At 38.4% G+C, this 23,114-nt stretch overlaps 2 protein-coding genes across 4 annotated transcripts in view; one reads left to right on the top strand and one right to left on the bottom strand.

Annotated features, from left to right (window-relative positions):
- The window catches only part of PARG (poly (ADP-ribose) glycohydrolase), a 104,625-nt gene extending 87,738 nt beyond the window's left edge, over positions 1-16,887 (bottom strand). Inside the window, exons 1-7 of one of the 3 annotated variants that reach the window (XM_004680653.2) lie at positions 16,370-16,887; positions 11,652-11,718; positions 10,042-11,025; positions 8,553-8,736; positions 6,548-6,670; positions 5,806-5,889; positions 1,519-1,593 (exon numbers count right to left, since the gene is read on the bottom strand). In XM_004680653.2, the coding sequence (XP_004680710.1) occupies positions 1,519-1,593; positions 5,806-5,889; positions 6,548-6,670; positions 8,553-8,736; positions 10,042-11,025; positions 11,652-11,718; positions 16,370-16,586 (1,734 nt within the window). In that variant the 5' untranslated portion in view covers positions 16,587-16,887. Of the gene's footprint in view, positions 1-1,518; positions 1,594-5,805; positions 5,890-6,547; positions 6,671-8,552; positions 8,737-10,041; positions 11,026-11,651; positions 11,719-12,517; positions 12,528-16,369 lie in introns of those variants that run through there. The other 2 variants (XM_012723659.1, XM_012723660.1) reach the window with 2 other exon arrangements.
- The window catches only part of LOC101618748 (mitochondrial import inner membrane translocase subunit Tim23), a 19,241-nt gene continuing 13,011 nt past the window's right edge, over positions 16,885-23,114 (top strand). The window contains exons 1-2 of the mRNA XM_004680651.1: positions 16,885-17,166; positions 19,910-19,968. Coding sequence (XP_004680708.1) covers positions 17,061-17,166; positions 19,910-19,968 — 165 coding nt within the window. The 5' untranslated portion in view covers positions 16,885-17,060. The remainder of the gene's footprint in view (positions 17,167-19,909; positions 19,969-23,114) is intronic.

The raw sequence follows: 23,114 nt of genomic DNA, 5'->3' as shown, positions 1-23,114 counted from the left end.
AAGTCAGAAGGAAAAAGAAAAACAGTGGATGATTGCAATTATAGGAGGTATATAGATAAACCCCAAACAAGGGGGGGAAAAAACAAATGCTTCACTAGACAAAACTAGTAGGCAAGCTATAAAGAAACATAGCAGAGGAGTAGGGATGAAATGAATGAAAACAGGGGAGAGAAAAGCACAAGAGATTATGATGACTTTTCACATATGATTTGGTAGAAATTTTATGGGGATTACACATGAGAGGAAAAAATCAACTGACACAAGCTATGCAACCTCTATCGATTGACATATTTTAGATAGAGACAGAAGTGCTCTGAAAAATCAGACTTTCCACGCTAACTTATGTTATGACCTCCCTTTTTTTGTATAATCATAACATCAAAATATTCTGAGCAACCTTCAGCTTACAATTGGATTGCCTCAGCCTCACAAGGCGATACCTGGCCCTGACAAGCAAGTACTGCACCAGGGTGAGAAATTCCTCCTGAAGTCAAAAGTCATTGAACAACTGGCTGATTAATAAAAAACAAATGGCTGTTACTACAAAGTAACAGACTGCCAGACTGAGAAAAACCCAAATCTTATCCCTCTATCTCACAGAGCCTTCTATTCAGTTTCTAAATAACCACTCAAGCTTTCTACTATCTAGTCTTTGGATGTAGAAATTCACCCAAGTCACCTATTCAGAGCTAATCAGGTTTTTTACCTTCTAGACTTCAAGGAAACTCACTTAAACTTTCTAACAAGTTTTTCAAAGAACCTTACCTTAATTTGATTTACAAGAAATTTCCTCTTCCTGCCTTCACTTTACTTTACCCCCTAGGATGTCTCTATGACAATGAAAGCCTTTAAGTAATAGATAATGTTTCAGGGACTTTATTTTGGTTAATCTTAAATGTGGTAAATATAGTAATATTAGTCTTAAACTTTGTGAATCTATATACCTGTTTTAACCTTGATAGACCAATTTTAAAAATGTTATAATCCCAACTAAAGGTCAAAACGACCCCAGACTATTCTTAGAAAAAAGGTGATTGTGATCTCAGCTCATTCCATAGGCTAATGTCATCCCTCTGCCTGCTTGAAATGTAATAAAATAAACCTCTGCTGAAGGTAGAGCAGGAAGACTTGCACCCAACTTCCATTCCTGTGTCTTCCTCGTGCCCACTCCCCTTGTTTTCCCTTTTCCCCCTTTTTCTAGGAATCTCCACTTGCTGAGCCCGTTCCCATCTTGAGACCTCGCCTGCTCTGCCCCCCAATAATCCGTGATTGGGGACAAAGAGTCTCTGACAATCAACCATACAGAATGAACAATAATGTAAAAAATATATATTTATTTAAATAAACATATTTAATTAAAAAATTAGCTCCTAACAATGCATATAAAATACCAGGAAATCTATTTCACAAAAATGATAGATGGTAATTGTATTACTGAGATAGTTATAAGTAGTTACTTTTTATAGAGCTGTCATATTAATTTCATTATTAAATAAGCATAAGAATAAGTACTTTTACCTTATCTGAGAAGTCAACCAAAGCAGTAAAGTCCCATTTCTTAGAATATGCCACATTGTATTTCAGAATAGCATCCTATGGAAAGAGCAGAGACAATCCTCATGATACAGCCAAGTGAAATATCTATGAAAAGCTTGTCCTTTTTATGAGCCATTTCCAATAAATTTCTCAGTGCTGTGTAAGCTTCTTCCTGCCATTAACTACTCAAAATGACTGGTCATGAATAAGTATAATGCATACTAATGTATTATTCACTTTAGAAAAAATGAGATTAGGAAGGTCAAGTGATAGGGTTAAAAACATAATTAACCTAAAGCATGCATTCTAAACAGATGATATACTCCGAATGGACAAAAATAAGGAATTAAAATTTTTTTAAATAATGTAGTAATTACTGGCCCTCAATAGAGTCCTACTACAGATACAGATATATACTATACTTGTAGTTTCATAATTTCAGTGGGAAGGGCCACTTATGAAAAGTATGTCTAAGCAGGCTCGCTGGAGGGCAGGGAAATAATGAAGAAAACACTGAGAAACAGTGCCTTATAGCATAAAATGTTTTTTTCCCTTTTAATTATTAGGTATTTTTATAAGCCACTATAAATATTTACTTCCAACAGCATTTCACAGAAATGACTAATTTACACAGTGAAAGGCCAAATAGTAGTATGCCACCTAGTGGTGTAACTTAACTCTGAATAGGCAGTAATTTATAGTCGGTTACCACGGTTGGGCATGCATTGGACAACTTATTAGTAATGCAGAAGTTATATCTAATTATTTACCATTACATTTTATCTCATCCTTTAAAACTTCTATTCTGATTATATTTCACAACGAACACATTATAAGAAATACATATTATATTAATAAAATAAGAAAGCAGAATTTATAAACTTTTTTTTTAAGGTTTTATTTGTGCATACAGTACTGGGGTGCAGGCCAGAAGCTCAGGGGTGGTGAGAGGCTTCACCAGAGGCAGGATGGGGAACAGAACAGGCAGATCGACGAAGTACACTGCTGAAGGGAGCAGCAGGCGGCTCAGGAGAGGTCTGCCGCGCCATGTGGGCACCTCTGGGGCAGGCGGGAATCGAACTCATGCGGAAGCGGCTTTTAGCTTCTCAGTGCTGTGCTTTAACCCGCTGCGCCACCAGGGAGGGCCTATAAACTTTTTTTAAATATTTATAAGTAAATATTTCAAACATATTACTGCTATAAATCCTTCAAATTTCCTCACTGAGGAAGTTTTAATAAACTAATACTATGTTTAAAGAGTTTCTGAGGAAATACTTCATGGCATATAAATAACCACCAAGCATCAAAGCTAAAAATGAGCAAACAAAATGTGTGTTATTTACATGGAATCATGTTCCTTCAAAAAGAAAAAAAAAGCATCAATCATAAAACAATACGGCAAGAAAAGGTTTTTATTTTTCTCTCCGTCATAAAATAAGATTTTTCAATGAAGAAAGAAAAGACCTTAAGGATTTCTTTTTTAATCACTGGTATCAGATTCCAGAACCTCACACAAAACATTAAGGAACAATGTATATCAACAAGTGAATTGTCAAACTAAGACTATACTGGAGCAAGGATGAATCCTGAAGATCTTCATTTTGAGTAAAGAAAGTCAGAGACACTGGCATACATATTTATTCCATTCACGTAAAGTGTAAACCAACCTATACTTAAAAAAGCAGATCAATCAATCGTTGCCTGGGGCAGTGCAGAAAGGAATCAACCATAAAGGAGTAAGAGGAGTCTTTGGGGATGAAAGCATATTCTGTTTCCTGGTTATGGCAGGGGCAAAAAGGTATATGCAAAAGGAACTTCATCAAATTTCATACTTTAAAATAATGCACTCCCTGAGGACAAATTGCTCCTCAAAGTTGGTAGAGAAAAACATTTTAATTGGCATGACACTCTTAACGCTTTAGTGGAAGTTACAATTTTTATTACTATTAGCTAGTAATTTAAACTTCAAAAGTAGTCTATCATGAGGTCTCCTAGCATTAGAAAAACTAGCTGCTATTCCACAAAAATTACTGAAGTTTTTTTTTTTAAGTTCATAATAAGCACAATTAGTTAAAACACAGGAAGTCCACTCTGCAAGTTATCTGATGCTTCATTTATAGTAATTCAACATCAAATGGTATAAAAAGAGCACAAAGATTATGTGCAGTAAGAATGCTTTAGTATTTGTCCCTCCTCAGTGTTCTTTCTGCAAAGGAAAAAATTACTATAAGCAGATATAAGAAAATCTTGACAGATTATTCTGTTCTTCTGAATCTACCATAAAATAAACAAGAAAGGGAAATTCATCACAAAGCAATTACTCCTTTTGAAAGTAATCATAGCACACTAGTTGGAACTGCTAAAGAGGTAAGAAGACAATGTAATTTAGAACACCATAATTTACCTTAAAATAATGAAAGGACTTTCAAACAGCCCTGTTTATTGTAAGGTCATAAATACATCAAGGCAGTGTTTCTTAACAGGAGCCTGGGAAATATTCTTTTGTGGCCTGCTTCTGTAATTGTGGTTTTGGATTACAGAGGTCAAATGACAACATATTACTCTAAGAATAATGGCTGGTTCTAATTTTATTTTATTTTTAAGAAAATAAACAGCAGAAGGATGGAACAATCCTAAGATACGTTATACTACTGGAAAGTTGAATTCTAAAGAATCTGATCAAAGAGGTCACTATATAAAACGACGAATTTTGTCTTTATGCAGTTTTAAAAACTTCTCAGTATAACACTCTGGAGTCCAGAGAAATGGTTAAAAAGCTGAAAAAAGGAAACAGTGACTACAAATTGTTTTCACTGTGATAGTAAGTATAAATACAATGATAGTTTGTAATGCTTACAATGGAAAAGTAAATCAAGCTGATATACCTTTGTAACTGATAAGCCTATGTAACTGATAAACCTATGTAGTGCAGTTTATATTTAGTTTTATGTTTGTGCCTATACAATTAACAACATACTAAAATGAAGTAACCATTGGAGGAACCTGAGAATTTTTGCCAATTAAAAGGAATACATTAGAAGATTAAATAAAACTCCCTAAGAAATGAAATTTCAAAAAAATTACAGTACAACACATATATGAAAGGTCACCCAAGAGACACATGGGTTCCTGGGAACCTAGGGAGGCAAGGAAGGAGGTCTTGAGACTTGACCCTGCATAAATCTTTGACTGACCCTAGACACAGTGGCACAGAACCAGACTGATAAGGATCTAAAACAACCATCAGCCTCCTCCCATCTTCTGCCCAGCTGCACCCAGCCCCTATCTCCAGCATATCTGACTGAAACCCAGAAAGCCCTTAAATGCCCCCCAGACTCTGGCCTGTGTGCGACTTCTCCAACCCCTGCGGGGGGTCAGTGAACCTCACCTGGGGGCACTCCAATAAAGGCACCTTTGCTAGCCACTCTAAGTGCCTGGACTCTCTTTTCTGCCCCTCCTCTTTGTACTTATCTATAATACCACCGCTGCTACTACTTTCAATTTACTTTTCATGAAAAAATAATTATGGAAGGTATAGAATGTTAAAGAACAACTTGCAAGTATAAATTAAAACAGTATGAAATCGAGAAAATGAAAGCCATTTTCTAGAAGTATGAAAAATCCATTACTCCTCATAGTTATAAAACTTAAAAAGTTTACAAAATCACAGTACCAAAAAACCACTCTCACCTATATTTTATATATTAGAAAAACAATCTAATGGTTGTCCTTACTGTCTTAAATATTTAAAAATCAAAAAATAAGTTATTAATAAAAGACTAACAAACTGCTAAAAGCTATATAAAAAGCTAAAAACAATGTTTAATGTATACTTTAATCATTAGTAAACTTGGCTTCCCTTTGGGCAAATACTGATGAAGTCATAATTTTTTCCTAATTTACTTTTAAAGGCATTTCAAAAACACGTTAATTCTAAAACAAAAATCAAAGAAAAGCTTGAAATGAAGGAAATTGGATAGGGAATCAAGAAACAAAGGTCTTATTCCTAGTTCTCCAAATTATTCTGTGTAGCTTCAGGCAAGTCATTTACAACCTTCAATTCTTTTACTTATTTCCTACTGATAGCTTGGAAACCTAGAATGTGTCTATAGAGAGTTCCTTAGAAAGCAAGTGCTTTGCATATAAATAATATCATTACCTGAATCTATTAGAGATCAAAAAATGTCTTTCAGAGAAGAGACACAAGGCTTTTCCTAAGAACTACTTTTAAGAGACAACAGCAAAGAGATGAGAGCAAAAAGAACATACCTTCAGGTTTTGGGGTCTTGTTAACTTGTTGAGAAGTGCAGTTTGAATCAGCTCCCACCGACTCCCTGCAGTTCGCTCACCATTCTTCAAGAAAAAGAAAAAAAGCACATAAAGTAACTATCCTAAGTCCTTTTGTGTCACAGAATCCACGGTCAAACAAATCTTTCAAAGACAAAAAGGACATCAATGTAGTTCTTTTCTTTCCCCCTCCATGATTTAATATAGCATTAATTGAAATGTTAACCATGTGGGTAATACTTGGGAAGCTTTCAAGTTTCCTTTGGACTTCAATGACACAGATTGATTTCCATATGCTGAACCAGCCTTGCATCCCTGAGATGATGCCTACTTGATAATAATAGTGGATGCCTCCTTTAATAAATTGCTGGTGGCCTTCCCAGTGGCTTACAGGTTAAGTCTTAGCACTCATCACTGTTGAGACCTGAGTTCAATCCCTACCCAGGGAGCTAACCCACATTTGGAGCAGGAGACCTCTCCTACCCTATCCACACTTTCTTTAGCAGTGTATTTCAGTAAATCCACATTGGAAAAGATGACGTGAAACTACCACTTTTCATAGATAACACAATTATAGAGAGAGAAAAGCCAAAGGAGAGAGAGTAATATTCAATGTCTTCCTCATCATCCAACCCTTTTTTGTTTTAATGGATTTACCACATTGGTAACTGGTTTACAACATTATGCAAGTTTCAGGAGGACAACTTCATACATATGGTCTTACTTCATCTTCCACAGGGTACAAGTTTTGCTCTGAACAAGGCATCTTAACATGCTTGTTGTCCCACAAATCCTTAAAATGTGTTGGAAAAGGTTTAGGAACTTCTCCTGCTCGCAAAAGATCTACCTGAAATAGAGGTAAACAAGAAAACTATAAGTACATAAAAATTGGGAATAGATATACACAAGAATCTAAAGAAAGCAGACAGAGCATGCAGTTCTCCTTCCTGCTTGTGACTATAGAGGTGTTTCTTTTCACAAGCTTTCCCTCTGCAAAGCAGCAACAGCAGCTCTCCTGCCCACCTGTGATTATGTAGGTGCCTCTCTTTCTTTCTTCTTTCCCTAATAAGCCTGTCCTTTTAAAATGTAAAAAAAGAAAGAAAGAAAGCAGCCAAAAACAAATACTATAAATTACAGACAGCTTCGAGGCAAGAAATCTCAGACGTCCTCTTCATCTATTCCCACTCCCTATTTCCATTTAATCAGTCCCCGGCTCACCTTGTCCTGTGCATCCTACCTGAATCCCAGGTAGCCTATGATCTATGTTATTGTTTACCTCAATTTCTGCCAATAATCTTCTACCCTTCCCTCACTCCAACTACTACCAGATGTATTCATCCCCTATAAAATCCTATCCCCACTTGGGAATAACATCTTTCTAAAGTATTCCCAGGATTCTCATCCTATGACGGTTCCCTCCTCTACCTATACTCTGATTCAAAATGTTCCCAGATTTTAACATTCTTTCTTATACAAACACTCTCTGGTTAAACATCCCTCTGACTTGCAACTCTCTGCTCAATTTTTGTTTTCCTCTAAGAAGTTTTCGGAAACTTACTATTCCCTCTTTTCTTATTAGGTCATTATCATGCATTAGCATCAAGCAGACTCTTTCCTTCTCCCACTAAATTCTAAACTTCTTGAGACTAGTAATTACATTAACTACAAATATTTATATGAGAGGGGTGTGAAAGTTTATAGCAATCTAATTTTTTTTTAAATATTTATTTATTTATTCGTACAGAACTGGGGTACAAGCCCCAGGTGAGAGGATTCACAGAGACAGAGTGGGGGGCAGAACAGGCAGATCGACGAAGTGCATTGCTGAGGAGAGCAGCGGGCGGACCAGGAGAGGTCTGCCGCACCCTGTGGATCTCCTCCCGGGCAGGTGGGGATCGAACTCGTGCTGAAGTGGCTTAAGCTTCTTTGTGCTGTGCTTGAACCCGCTGCGCCACCAGGGAGGGCCCAAAATCTAATATTTATGTAAGGTTTCTATCTCACACAATATTATGCAAATGCATACCTAAATAGTTACATATTTTACCAAAAAAGAGATCAGTTTTAGATATGTTGTATTTCAGATACCTGTGAGACAGTGATGAAGATGTCTAAAAAAATCTGAAGTTCAGAAAAGAGGGCAATATTAGAAAACAATTTGAGGATACTGAACTATATACAACTTAGAATTTTAGGGATCAATGCCCTAGTAAGTGCTCAGTAATACTGTCAATTGATTAGCAAGTTGCCTAGAAATACTGTGCCCTCCCTGGTGGCACAGAGGGTTAAAGCACAGCACCAAGAAATTAAAACCATTTCAGCATGAGTTCGATCCCTACTTGCCCCGGAGGTGACCCACATGGTGTGGCAGACCTCTCCTGACCCACCCGCTGCTCCCTCAGCAGCGTACTTCATCGATCTGCCTGATCTGCTCCCCACTCTGTCTCTGGTGAATCCTCTCACCACCCCTGCACCTCTGGCCTGTACACCAGTTCTGTACGAATAAGTAAATAATTCTTAAAAAAAAAAAAAAAAAATACTGAGAAGTCAATTTCCTCATCAGCTGACAATGATTTACAGACTTATTAAGTAAGCTAATATTACATTTCTCCATTTGTACTTCTTAGTACTTTACAGATGCAAGCAAGAAGTATTTTTATGACTTAATCTATTTTTCACACTAAAAAGTATAATACACGAAGCAACTTCTCTTTATAAGAGGTAATACCTACCCGAATAGTTACTGTGTGATTAGCAGATGGTCTCAGGAGAGGCAGTCGATTTCCACACCAAGGCATTCTTCTCATTTCCTCAATAGGAGTTCCAAGCCACTTCTTATCTGGAGAAAGGTGAGGTGGAACGTATTTAGGGTGCTTCCTTTCTGTTCTTTGATGTTTGATTTCACTTTGTTCTTTTCTAAGGTCAAAAAAAAAAAAATCACTACTTAAATTCCTTTGGATACACAAATACATACCCCCAGTGTTGTTAAACTCTGTCTTTTCTCCTTGGCATTTACAATTAAAAGAAAACTTATAAAGCTTTTAGTAAAACTCAGGAGCTTGTTTTAAGTAGTCTGTGAAAGGAATCTCTAAATGCATGTAAATCACCATCTGAAAAACAAGGACCATGTTTTGCCCAATTATTGTCCTTTACAGATATGACATTTTTACCAGTTAAAACATTTTTTGGCAGTTCTATTTTGACCAAATGTAACAGTTTTTCCAACAGCATGTGCTCATTTCATGTCTCTGTGTCACAAAATTTCAAACCTTTTCACTATACTGTAGGTATCATGGTGATCTGTGAAGCAGTGCATCTTTGATGTTACTGTTGTTAATTGTTTTGGGACACCATTAGAGACAGCGAACTCAACTGATAAATGATGTGTGTGTTCTGACCCACCAACTGCTTATTCCTCCACCTGTCTCCCTATCCTCAAGCCACCCCTATGCAGAGACATGACGATAATAAAATTATGTCAGTTCATAACCCTACAATGACCTCTAACTGTTCAGGTGAAAGAAAGACTCACATTTCTCACTTTAAATCAAAAGCAAGAAATGATTAAGCTTTAGTGAGGAAGGCATGTCAAAAGCTGAAACAGGCCAAAAGGTAGGCCTCTACCACTAAGCAGGCAAGTTGTGAGAAAAAAAAAAAAGAAAAGCTCTCAAATTTTCATTAAAAGTGCTACTCCAGCAAACATACATAAAATAAGACAGGGAAACAGACTTATTATTGCTATGGAGAAAGTATGGTCCTTTTGACCATATGGGACAACTATAATCAGACTATGATTTAAATCCCACAATTTATGTAATTTCAGTGAATTCACCAGCCTAACTCTTAATTTTCTCATTTGTAAAATAATTACAGCATCACTAACTGAGCATTAGAGAAAGTGCAGTACACAACAATGTAGGACAATGGCTAAACAAACATTGGTCACTATCAACCTGCTTTTATATTCTGATAACTCCCATAAACTTAAGAAGCTCATGAAACTAAAAATTTGACTAACAATAATTATTTACTCCTTATTGTATGTTTTCTAATCTTTTTACAGTTTAAAACTTTGAGCCTAGGTTTAAAGTTAGCATAAGTAGTTCCTAAGAGACACAACTATTATGTGCTTTAGTGTAAAACATAACATTGTTAAACTCTCTTATAAAATTATAGAACATTTTACAGTATTAGAGAGAACTCCTGAGAGAAAAAAATTACCTTTTGTCCTCTACTTTGGGTATTCTCATGAAATGATCTGTGATTTTAGAATCCTTTTTCCCATGTTGTTTGGAAACTCTGCATTCCACATTCAGGCTTGAAGTACTTCCAGGCAGTCTAGCATTTAAGTCATTCATGCCAGTTCGACTCTCTCCTTCAAATTGGAAATGTAATCTAATTTCACCTCCTTTAGCAGAGGATCGTTTCCTCAATTCATGATCAGTTTCTCTCGCTTGTAATCTCAAAGACTTATTTGCTGCTGGGGAAGAATTGTTATCTTCTTGTTCATCAAAACCTGGACTTGTTTCTTCATCTGCTTCTGAGTCCTGACAACTATTTTTGGAATTATCTACATCCATTGGTGACTCGGGTTCACTTTCTTTCTCAAAAGGAGGAGAATTCCCTACATTACTTTCTTGTCTACTCAATTTGTTGGCATTTTTCAGTCTAGTACCAACATCCTCAGACCCAATGTCTGACAAGGGACTCTCTGGCACCACATCTATCTCTTCTGGCTGGCAATCTGCACAGCCTTCAACAAGAAGGCAAGACTTGCTGCATTTCTGGTGACTTCTGGTTTCTCTGGCCTGTTCATCTTCTATAGCCTGCTTTGCATTTGCAAGCTTTACAGGTATCAAAAACTGTTGATTATCTCTGCTTTCTTCATTATCTGTGTCACTATGCTCATTATTTTGGGGTGACCTATCAACATTAGCATTGCTGAACTGCTCTGGTACCAGCGTTACTACTGGAGGTTCACTTTCCAAAAGCTGTTCTGAATGTTTCTCTTCATTTTGCCATTTACACACAGCTGCAGTATGATGCTGATTCAAATACTGTGTATTTTTTTCAACTGGTGATTTATCAAGACTTAGCTGAGACACATTTTCTAATTTTTCCATGTTATGTTGATAAAAGTTATCTTTTTGTACAGAACTCATCAGAGATTCTACTCTTGTATTGTTGTTTTCTTTACTATGCAAACTATAAGAGAATTAAAAAGAAGTAGTGATAAAATAGAACTTATAATAGAAAGAACTTATGATACCAAAAAAAAATGACTTACCCTATCATACTCTCATATTGACACTGGAATAATTAAATTACTTGGGGTTACCTGAGTATATAGCATGCTTCTTCATAACTTATGTCTTTGCACACACATACCTAAAGTGCCCTCTCCCCAAGTGCATGCCTGGTAAACACCTGCCCTCCCTGTAAGGATTAATCTTCACTTACCTACCACGTAAACTTTCCCACAAAGGTAAAGCTGATTGATATATCAATCAATATGATGTGAGGAAGCCATTTTACCTTGTTTATATCTTTACTGTTGCATCTATCTCATTATATAATAATCTATTTTTGAGTGCCTGTTATTACATATGACATTATAAGTATTTTAAAGACAGAAACAATTCCTCTTCATCTCTGTATCTCAAGTAACAGAGCAGTCCCTGGCACAAAGGAACCTCTGAAAAATTATCATTTATAAACTGAAAGAACAAATATTAAAAAAATAGCAAAGTAAGAATAGAAAACAGCATGAAGCAAGATAAAATATTCATACATCAGGCTATTAATTTCTCTATACAGGCTTGTTTCTATACCTTTCTGACTCAGTTGTTTTGATTCCTTTAGTGTCCATCCAACTGGTAATAGTCTTTTGTTTGAAAACTGTAAAAGAAAACAAAAACAAACCCCAAAATATTAATGAAGATGCACACGTACCTTCAAAGAGAAAATACCTGTAATAGCATCTACATCACTGTAGGTTCCGTGCGTTAAACACATTATCGCTCCTTCTACACTGAAGCAATAGAAGGTATTACAAGAACATAAATAAGAACTCCTTTTGAATCTAATAGGAAGTGAATGGCCCTAGGAGTCAATATACCCTAAAAATGGATGAGAGTATTGATTCTAGAATCAAGCCATCTGGATGTGAATTTTGGCTCTCCACAGAAATCCTAAGTGATTTTATAAGGGGTCATTTCTCTATCTCATATAAATATAAACAAAAGTTAACAGTACTTTTCCTGAGGCTGTTATGAGACTAAAATTAAATAACAACCTATGCAAATTCTAAAGCACTACCTAGTGTAAGCCCAATAAATATGAGTTCTTAATTATGTTTTAGTATTAAAAGAGAACCTAAGACGGAATTAAGGTATTTCCAAGGAAAGGACCACTTAAATCAAATGAAGTAGGATAATCTGGTAAGTGGTAATTAAATAATGCCTTGAAAAATACACATGTAATTAACATAAATGGAAATTAATAAGCAAAACTTACCAGTGGCAAGGAAATGCAAAGAATTTTAAAAGAATGCAATAGAAGATATAGTTAAAGGAACCTAGTATCACATCACAGAGGTTCTTGAATAACCTTGAGCAACAGAAAGTGTCAAAAGTCACACTCATAGTTGTGATTCCAGAATCTCAGCACCGTAAATCATACACTTATTCTTATTTACCTTTGTCTCCTCAAACAACATAACAGGAGCAAAACAGATGCTATCCTAAATACATGGAAATCAACATTTTATTTATCATGTATTTAACTGCCATACAATTTATGCTTTCCACAAAATATTAACATTCAACTAGTAAAAATCTGATTATCATTTTTAATAATTTCTATCACAAAGAAGGAATTACATATTTGAAATTCTTGTTAAACAACACTTTAGTGATTTTTTATTCTATTACTTATACACAAATCAGTTTTTAGAGAAAAGTTAGCTAGTCAGAACTACTTGATTCTCAGATGTTTATTCTACAGTTCCATCTTATCCATTTCATCACATCAAATACAGCAAGTACCAAAAACTCCTTGGATTATAAGGCAGCAAATGAGCCAAACAATTATTTTTGAGTCAGTACAGAATTTCAACACCTTTTTCCATAAATTTAAGTGTTAAATGGTATGCAATAACTAGGTTCCTATAAAACACATGGAATATGGTGCCAAGTCTACAGAACCTATAAGCTACACAAATCATTCCATAGAAGACTACAAAGTTTCCTTATACAGTAGAAGAAAAGTCCCTCTTACAGCCTGGCACAATATATTTTCTCTCCAGCTTCAGGTTTTCTACTACATTTACTGAAGCCCGGGAAAGGGGTGAAGGAGGAGAAACAAAAAATTGAGGAGCCAATACTATCTGCTAAAAAAAAAAATTCCTCAGCCTTCCTGAGGGCCTCAGAGAAAAGGTGGCCTAATTCTCTTTCCAATAACTAGTTCATGCTTTCAGAGATTTCCTTCACATCACAAGATGCTCAGTGTTTACCCCTCGTTCCTGAAATAAGCATAAAGTGATGATTCCCAGGTTTATCAATACTTCACCTCTTGGAGCCTATTTCCTTGCCTATGAAATGGGGTTCATAGTACCTACTTTTAAGTGTTATATAGCTCACAAAACTCAACAATAGTATTCTCTCCTAAGATCCATCATTCTACTTTATTTTGATGTCACATCAATTACATATAACCTTAACAGTAATATTACTCAGTGAGGCACAAATCATTCAGTTAGGCACTACAGGTACAGGCAAAAGGCACAAAATGCAGTAAAATCCACCTGTGCTTCACCTCTAGAAAAAAAGTCTTCTTCTCCCAGCAGTAAGACAAAGTATGTGAAGGATGCAATGAGATCAAAGAGCCAAGGGCAACTGGAGTTTTGAGATGGGGAAAATGGTCTGAAGATGCTATTGATAGGACAGTCACTGAAAGAATGGTAAAGGAGATGGGTGACAAGGCAGCTCCAGTCTCCCACCCGTCTACCGCTGACCTACACAGAAAGACCATCTTTGGATGTAGAAAGAAATTCCAGGCAGTTAAAACAGGCAGAAAAGGGGGGCGCCCATACCCCCACAATTGTATAAACCATACCCCATCTGAAACGTCCCATCAGAATGTAACTATCCGGCTAAGTTTTGCCTATTTGCAGATTTGCAGATTTCAATCAAATAATAAATATGCCAGGAAGATAAATAACACAAATCTTTATATACCAAACTTTTAAAAAATGCTCCAAAATCTGAAACTTTTAACACAAATTTGAACATTTTGTGTCATATGTCAGGAATACAGAAAAAACATTTACACATATGAAATACAGCCCAAGTATTAATTTAGTTCCTCTTCTGCATAAAATCAGAAAATACAACCAGTGAGGACTGACTGCTCTGTATTGCCTACAACTACCTCCTCCTTTACATGCAAATAAAGTTCATGGGGCCAAAAATGAGCCTGTCACACATGTCAAAAACAGTAACTCGGAGGTCACTCTAGTTACCCCTCCCCTCCACTCTCCTTCACCACATCCTCTGAGATCTACATATCAAATCTTAAATCTGCATCCTCAACTTTAAATCCCTCCCTTCCCTTCAATGCTTAAAACAGCACCAACATTAAAAGGACAGGGCATCACTTATTAGATATCTTATTGCTTCCTACAGCTGGTCTTTTCTAGTGTTGACTTTCTCTAATCTGATGTTTTACAAACTACACATGGCCAACATTTTTCAGTTAGTTAATACATACAATAAAAGAATACACAGCAAGGTATTATTTCATGAAACAAATTTGGCATTTTATAAATCTGGTATTTTTACCAGATTAAATATATTTCTTGTCATGTATAGGATGAAATTTGTACTGTACAATGTAGCCAGAAAATCCAAATTCCACTATCTAAAGCCATCTTTGCTAAAATATTAACCAAATGGTATTCCCCTGAGTAAAAGCTTTATAGTGGTTCTCCATGTACCACGGAATCAAGTCCAAAGTCCTTAACATGGCATTCGTTTGCCCATAAGTCCTTGGCCCCTCTTCTCAGCCTAATCTGACATTTCTGTCATTGTGTTCTTGTCTACCAACTTTTGCACACTCCACTGCCTTTGAGAATATAATTCTTTCCTCCCTTAATTTCCATCCTTCAATATTTAGTTCATCTCTGCTCCCCACTGTCTCTAAATTCTGAAAGAATTAAGCATACCATTCACCAGTGGTCTGCCTGGCCTCTGACCCTGTTAACCACTGCATTGTTTTTGAAATGCCCTTTTCCCTGCATAACACAAAAGCCAGACTTCCTACCTGTGGCTGCTTCTGCTTCACTTCAGTCTACCCTTAAATATTGGTATTCTTTCCATTTCTTAAGTAAGCTTTATTTTCTCAACAAGCTTTGATTTACTCTAGTCTCATAGCATCATTTATCATGTTTATGCCAAGAACTCACAAATCTCTATCACAAACACAGACATGTATCTTATGAGGGACAAACCCACATATCCCATTCTCTCCTGAATAGATCCACTTCTCTTTCCCACTGTCCACCACAAGCATAAACTATCATTGTCTCCCACCTAGACAAACTCCTTAACTAGTCTTGGACCTCCATTTCTGCTCCCTTTCAATCTATTCTCCATTTTCCACACCCCACCCACAGAAATCTTATAATAAAAAAAAAGAGCATGATATACACATATGTGTACACAAATAGATCTAAATCTATATCTGACAAGTCACTCTCCGGTGGAAAATTCTTTTATGGTTTCTCATTGTCCTTAGAGATGAAAGTCCAAAACCCATAGCACCATATGTCCCAGTATGATCTAATCTTTGCCTATCTCTCTGCATCTCCACCTCTCATTACTCCCCCTGCTGCGACCATAGGCTGCACTACAGGAACATTTCCTACTGTCTTCTTCATCTAGTAACTCCTTCCTCCTCATTCTCCAGTTCTTAGAATTTATCTCTCAGTTTTTTAGGGAATTATCTTTGACCCTACAGACTGGGTTAGGTACTCCTGACTCATACATAAAAGATGCTTCTATCACGTATCAGAACATCTAGTCTATTATGTTGACTTCTATAATAGTCTTTCCTGAAAGACTTTAGAGTCTGCTCAAGTTAATCTTGATCAACACTATAAGCAGAAATAAGTAAAATGCCAGCTAAGAAAAATAGCTCTGCATTCTCTGACCAGGATCTGATCTAAGAGGCGTTGTGACTTTCTTCCTTACATCTAGAGGTCAAAGCTTCACATATACAAACAGCCCTCAGGTAATTTCCCAGGGAAGCAAACAAGTGGAGTATTTTGCGATTCCCCGTCCTGTGAATAACTGCTCATTCGGGTTTCTGACACGGTGAACGTAATAGGGAATATGAGGCTCTACTCCTCCACTAGTAGCTCAACAAGGGAACCTCATGGTAGCGCTGCACACAAGATCAAAAAGAGATGACTGGGAGTCCCTGGATCTTCGGAGACCAGGAAAAGGTTTGGGCCGCGGTGAAGTACAAAGATCTTTATTTCCCCACGTACCAAGCGAGGTGGCGCTGCCTCGGTGCGGTCCCGCCCGCCCCGGGATGGAGCCTGATGAGGACGGTGGGACCCTGAACTGCACGGGAGCGTCCTTGGGGTCGAGGACGCGCCTCCGCCTGCCGGGGAAGCTCCGGGAGTCCGAGGCAGCAGGCGAAGTCGCAGCGGCGCCCCAGCGGGGTCGCTTGGTACAGGGCTCACAGCCGGGGCCCGCACTCATGCTGGGACCCGCAGCGCACAGTGCCCGGGCCGGCCCGGACGGAGAGCCTCATTCACTAACCCTGAGAGGGATGGACTGCGCCTCCTTCTTGGCGCCTCCAGGCACCATTCCCTCTCTGCCGCTGTCTGCTCCTGCAGATGCTGCTGCGCTGGCCTCCCGAGCCAGGCCCTAGTCAGCCGCCTGCCTTCCCTCTTCCACAGGCACCCCACCTGCCTCAGGTTGCGCCGCTTTGATTCTGGCTTCGTTCACTTTCCCACCACCGGAAAGCAGCCGTCAGGCGCTTCCGGCTTCCGGGCGTACATTGTCGCAAAACGGAAGTGCGGAGCTTAGCGGGCGCCGGCGCCCGGAAGGTCAGCGTGTGAAGGAGGCGGTGGTAACGCGGGTCCACCCGCTGGTAGTGAGGCCTAACGGCCGAGCAGACAGCCCCGGCCTGACGCGGCAGTGAGGAGCGACCGGGCACTTTGCTGCGAAACTATGGAGGGCGGCGGGGGCAGCAGCAACAAAAGCAGTGGCGGGTTGGCCGGCTTTTTCGGAGCCGGCGGCGCAGGTTACTCGCACGCGGACTTGGCCGGCGTCCCGCGTAAGTATGGGCCTGCTTGCTGACACAGCGGACCGGATTTTACGGCCACGCTAGACGAGGTGTTCTTTTTTCAGCTGCGGGGTCCCAGACCTCAGTACGGGTGGTGGGGTCTGGTGTGTCAGTGCTCTTGGATCCCGCGAAGATCTAGTGGACCTGAACCCTGGAGATGTGTTTTTTCTTCCTTTTACAAAAGTCAAGCCTCGTGCTTTTTCTTACCCCCCACACACTCCTTGTGTGTTGAGCCGTGTATTTGACCCTAGGTTAAGAGGCTTTGCAAGGAAATGCGTTGCACATAAGGAGCCTTAGGTAACTTTTTGACGCAAAGACTCATATTCGGAACCACAAAGTAGGCAGAGAAAGCACACAGTAACTTTTCTAGGCAAGAAAGAAGTACGAATCAGGACAAGCCAGGAAACTACGTAGAGAAGGTGGGAAATGACTTGGGCATTTAAAGGCTTTTTATAGACGCAAAGAAAGAAACCAGGTAAGAATTTTAGGAAAAGAAATAGGAAACATTGAGGGTACGGAAGCGTGAATCTCTACCAGTGCCCATTCCTCAATATGATGAATTGTGCAACTTTGTGACAGTGGGTATTCAGCTGGATGAATTCAGCCTGGACTTTAAATTTAAAGATACAGGAAGGTTGGTCTTGATGGATAAGCTCCTTTTTAATCTTTTTTTAAAGATTATTTATGCACACAGAAATGGGGTACAGCCAGAGGTGCAGGGGTGGCTACAGGATTCACCAGAAACAGTGGGGAGCAAAACAGTACACTGCCAAGGGGAGCAGCTGGGCATGTCAGGAGAGTTCTGCCATGCCATGTGGATCACCTCCAGGCTGGGATTGAGCTCTCTGAAGCCCCACAGCTTGGCTTTAGCTTTGCAATGCAGCACTCCCACCTGCAGCACCACCAGGGAGGGCCCTTGATGGATAAGCTCTTCATAAAAACTTTACAAGGATTTTAAGTATCCTTGTACTATTTCTTTAGGTCCTTAACCGTCAAGAACACAAAAACAACAGCCCTTTCCTAATCTCATCTTTGACAGAAGTGAATCTAGAGCACAGTTTACATGTTTTTAAAACTTTTAAATTTGGGGGCATATGGGCTGTTTGCTGGTTACATTAATTTGATTAAGATTTACAGGTAAAGGCCCTCCCTGGTGGCGCAGCAGGTTAAAGCATTGCACTAAGAAACTAAAGCCACTTCAGCATGAGTTCAATCCCTGCCTGCCTCGGAGGTGACTACATGGCGTGGCAGACCTCTCCTGACCCACCTGCTGCTCCCTTCAGCAGTGTACTTCCTTGATCTGCCTGTTCTGCTCCCTACTCTGTCTCTGGTGAAGCCTCTTACCGTCCCTGCACCTCTGGCCTGTACCCCAGTTCTGTATGAACAAATAAATCTTAAAAAAAAAAAAAGATTTACAGGTAAAGTGAGGGATCCAGGAATGAGCATCATCCATTGATCACCTGCAATGAGCCAACAGATTTTCTGGTATAGGCTTACAGATGTTAAAAAAAAGATAACTGCTGTTTTTGTGGCATTACATTCCCCTTAAAGTGAGCCAAGTGACATAAATAACCATTTCATTTAGTGATAAGTGCTGTAAAGGCACTAAAACAGGGTCATAAGATGGTGATAGAAGCAAGATGCAATTTTAGGATGGGTTAGGGGTGTTGGCATTTGAGCTGTGACGTGACAGATGCCTGGGGAGAGGCAGGTGTCCCCAGGAAAACAACAAATACAAATGCCAAACTTCTCATGCTTGAGAAACAGTCTTTAAGCCCTGTGGCTACAGAATTGCCAAGGGTCTTGGAATGGTAGGACATAATAACATCAGATGGGTGAGGACTGATAGCCAGTGGTAGGGTGTTATAAAACCATAGTAAGGAGCTTGGATTTTGATTACAATATAAAGGAAAAAATTGCTTTCCTTTACTTAAAAAGTTACTGGTTGCTACCCCAGTTCTTGTATGTATAAATAAATAAATAAAACTTTTTTTAAAATAATGTTGTGGCCCTCCCTGGTGGCGCAATGGGTTAAAACGCAGCACTCCAAGGCTAGAGCCACTTCAGCATGAGTTTGATCCCCGCCCCAAGGTGACCCACATGGCGCTGCAGACCTCTCCTGGCCCGCCTGCTGCGTCCCTCAGCAGTGTAGAACATAAAGTGAAGGGACTTGGGCAATAAGAATTCCAGTTAGTTTTACTTTAGTCAAGTGACTTTAGTAGCTAGACTGGGATAGCAGCAATGAAGATGATAATAGATAATACAATTCAAATTAGATATTGGATGTAGAACAGTAGGACTTTTAGTTGATTAGAAGATCAGAGTTATGGACAGTGGATAGATTTGTGATGAATAATCAGCTGAGATTCAGAGGATCCAAAGATTATATTTAGAAATGTGAGAAAGTTGATTTTCCTACTTAATTTTTTTCTCTTCAGTTAGTGGAATTCAAGTTTGGTCTCTGAGTGTTCTCATTTTCTTTTAACTCTAATCTGTATGGTAAGGACCCCAGAATTACCTACCCTTCCAGAGTAACTAAACTCTTCTCGGTAGCTGTTTACACTTCAAGTAGTCCCCACTGCTGACAAGAAGGATAAGCATAGAAAAGTGGGAGGAAATTTCACAGGGAGCCTGCAAATGGAAATTGCAGACCACATGAAACAAGAAAAATCAGAAGTAACATTAAAGGAAATAAGGATTTTGTTGAAATACTGTGCTTTCTTTTTTTGTCTAGTAACCGGTATGAACCCTCTGTCTCCTTATTTAAATGTGGATCCACGATACCTTGTGCAGGTAAGATTACAACCAGTGCTTTATTATTTTTTTAGTTTTGCACTTCAGCTTACCATTTTAACAAATACATCAAGTAGTTAATGAAGATTTGATCTGTGTGATACGTATGTCTAGAGGCACTGATTCTCTGGTCTCCTTTTTTTTTTTTTTTTGACAGCTGTGGGAAGTAGGCTTATATCTTTCTCTGATACTAGCCTGTTGACTCCCATGAAAAGGGCTTGGATTTGGTAGGGTTTTTTTTTGTTTGTCCTTTTTTTTTTTTTTTTTTTTTTTGATTTTTTATGTTATGAAAAATACACATAAAAACATACTATGTGAACCATTTTTAAGTGTATAGTTCACTGGTGTTAAATACATTTATAATGCCATACAACCATCACAGCCATAATTTTTAACCTCCGGTAACTATAACTACACCCATTAAATAATAACTCCTTATTTTGCCCTTTCCTGGCTCCTGGCAGCCATGATTCTGCTTTCATTTCAGGTATTTTTAAGTACCTCATATAATTGGAATCATAGTCTTTCTGTGACTATTTTTTTTCTCACTTAGAATAATGTCCTCAGGATTCATCTTTATGATATCATGGTCAGAATATTCTTCCTCTTTAAGACTAAACATTGCCCCTTTGAATAATATTACATTTTATCTGTTGCACACTTAACTTGCTTCCACGTTTTAACCATTGTAAATAATGCCATGAAGATTGGTATACAAATATGTATGCCAGACTCCCTTTCAGTCTTCTGGTTATATATCCAGAAGTACAATTGCTGGATCATATGGTAATTTTATTTTTAATTTTCTAAGAAACTGACGTACAGTTTTTCAAAGCAGCTGCATCATGTTCTATTCCTACTAACAATACATGAAGGCTCCATTGTCTCCACATCTTTGAAAAACTTGTTATTTTCTGGGGATGACTGTTAGCATGGTTATGAGGCGGTGGTTCATTTAGGTTAGTTTTTTTGTTTGTTTTTGCATTTAAAGTACAAGGTTTGTTGTTGTTTTGTTACTGAAGTACCATTGTTTCACATCCTTACTTAGTGTTTTGACAGTATATAGGATTTCCCCACTCAGATGTAGTCGCCTCAGCACTCCCACCACCAAAGCACCACTGTGTATGATTCACAGGTACAGGTTTACACCTCTTCAGATATGTATTTACCACACCTATCATCAAGGCACCAAATAGTTGTCCAGCTTGGCACCCCTTCTTCTTTGTTCACTCCCTCTCCCTTCCCTCTGGTAGCCTCAATTCTATAGTCAGATTTCTGGAGTGAAGCTTTGGTTTGATTTTTGTCTGGCCCTTCTTTTTCTCTGTATTCATCATAATCCTTGTCTTTTTTTTAAATAGGTATTTTTGGTTTTCTGGGGTTGGATTTTATAATTCTGAGTATTAACCCTTTGTCAGATACACTATTCCCACATTTTATTTGACTTTACTGATACTGTTTTAGAGATGTATATTTTTTATTTTTTTTTTTATTTATTTTTTTTTTTTAAAGATTTATTTATTTATTCATACAGAACTGGGGTACAGGCCAGAGATGCGGAGGGTGAGAGGATTCACCAGAGACAGAGCGGGAAGCAGAACAGGCAGATCGACGAAGTACACTGCTGAGGGGAGCAGCGGGCGGGTCAGGAGAGGTCTGCCACGCCATGTGGTCACCTCCGGGGCAGGCGGGGATCGAACTCATGCGGAAGTGGCTTCAGTTTCTCAGTGCAGTGCTTTAACCCGCTGCGCCACCAGGGAGGGCCTATTTTTTATTTTTTTAATTTCATGAAGACCAATTTTCTTTTGTTGACCTTTAGCTTTGGTGTTATATTCAAGAAAACACAGCCAAACCCAATGTTATTGGACTTTTCTCCTAAGTTTTTGCCTTCTGAGAGTTTGGTAATTTTAAGTCTTTACATTTACATCTTTGATCTGAGGGGTTTTTTAATTGACTTTTATTTACTTACACATTTAAAAACTGGGGGGTAGGCCAGCAGGTGGGAGGGTGGGCGTTGAGAGGATTCACCAAAGACAGTGTGAAGCAAAACAGGTGGATCTGCTAAAATACACTGTTGAAGGGAGCAGTGAGTAAGAGAGGTAGTCTGTTGCACCATGTGGGTCAGCTCCCTGCTGGGGATCAAACTCCTGCCACATTGACTGTTGATAGCTTGATAGTCTGAGGCTTTAATGTGCCCGCAGGGAGGCCCTGAGTTAATTTTTTGTATATTGTGTTAGGTAAGGGTCCAACTTAACTCCTTTTCATGTGGTTAACTATCTAGATACATAGCACCATTTGATGAAAAGGCAATATCTTTTCCCCTGGAATGGTCTTGGCATTCTTCTTGAGATAACTTGACCACAAGTGCAAGGGTATTTTGTGGGCACAGTCTATTTCATTAGTCTCTTGTCTTTGTCTTTATGCCAGTATCACACTATTTTGATTGCTGTAACTTTACAGTAAGTTATAAAATTAGGAACTGTGATCCTTTAGCATGGTTCCTTTCAAGAGTGTTTCATTGGGTTCATCAAGAGGGTGGGTTTTCTCTTTCTACAAAAATACTGTTGGTATTTGATAGTAGTTGCTTTGGGTAGTACTAACATCTTAACAATGTTAAATATTCCAGTCCATAAACATGAGCTATCTGTTTATGCCTTCTTTAATTTTCTGAGTTTTTTGTTCTTTTTGATGCTGTCATACACAAAATTGTTTTTTTGATCTCTTTTTCAGATTGTTGTGTTGACACTGTAAAAATGAAAGACAAAAAACAATTTCATACCAGTAGCATCAGAAAGAATAAAATACTTTTCTATGGAAAAGTAGAGTAAATACATTACTACAGAAATGCAGAACTACCCAAAAAATTAGTGACAAATCTTAAAGATAAATCAATTGGAAGATACTCCACATTCTTCGGTGAGTTAACGTTGTAATAACAGTAGTCCCCAAATTGACTGGTACATTAAAAATGGTCCCTATGGCCCTCCCTGGTGGCGCAGCGGGTTAAAGCACAGCACTGGAAAGCAGTGTACTTCGTAGATCTGCCTGTTCTGCTCCCTGCTATGTCTCTGATGAATCCTCACCCTCCGCATCTCTGGCCTGTACCCCAGTTCTATATGAATAAATAAATAAATCTTTAAAAAAAAAAA

Source organism: Condylura cristata, unplaced genomic scaffold (assembly GCF_000260355.1).
Source record: "Condylura cristata isolate star-nosed mole 26May11 unplaced genomic scaffold, ConCri1.0 scaffold00011, whole genome shotgun sequence".
Taxonomy (NCBI): domain Eukaryota; kingdom Metazoa; phylum Chordata; class Mammalia; order Eulipotyphla; family Talpidae; genus Condylura; species Condylura cristata.
This window is presented reverse-complemented; position numbering and strand designations above follow the sequence as displayed.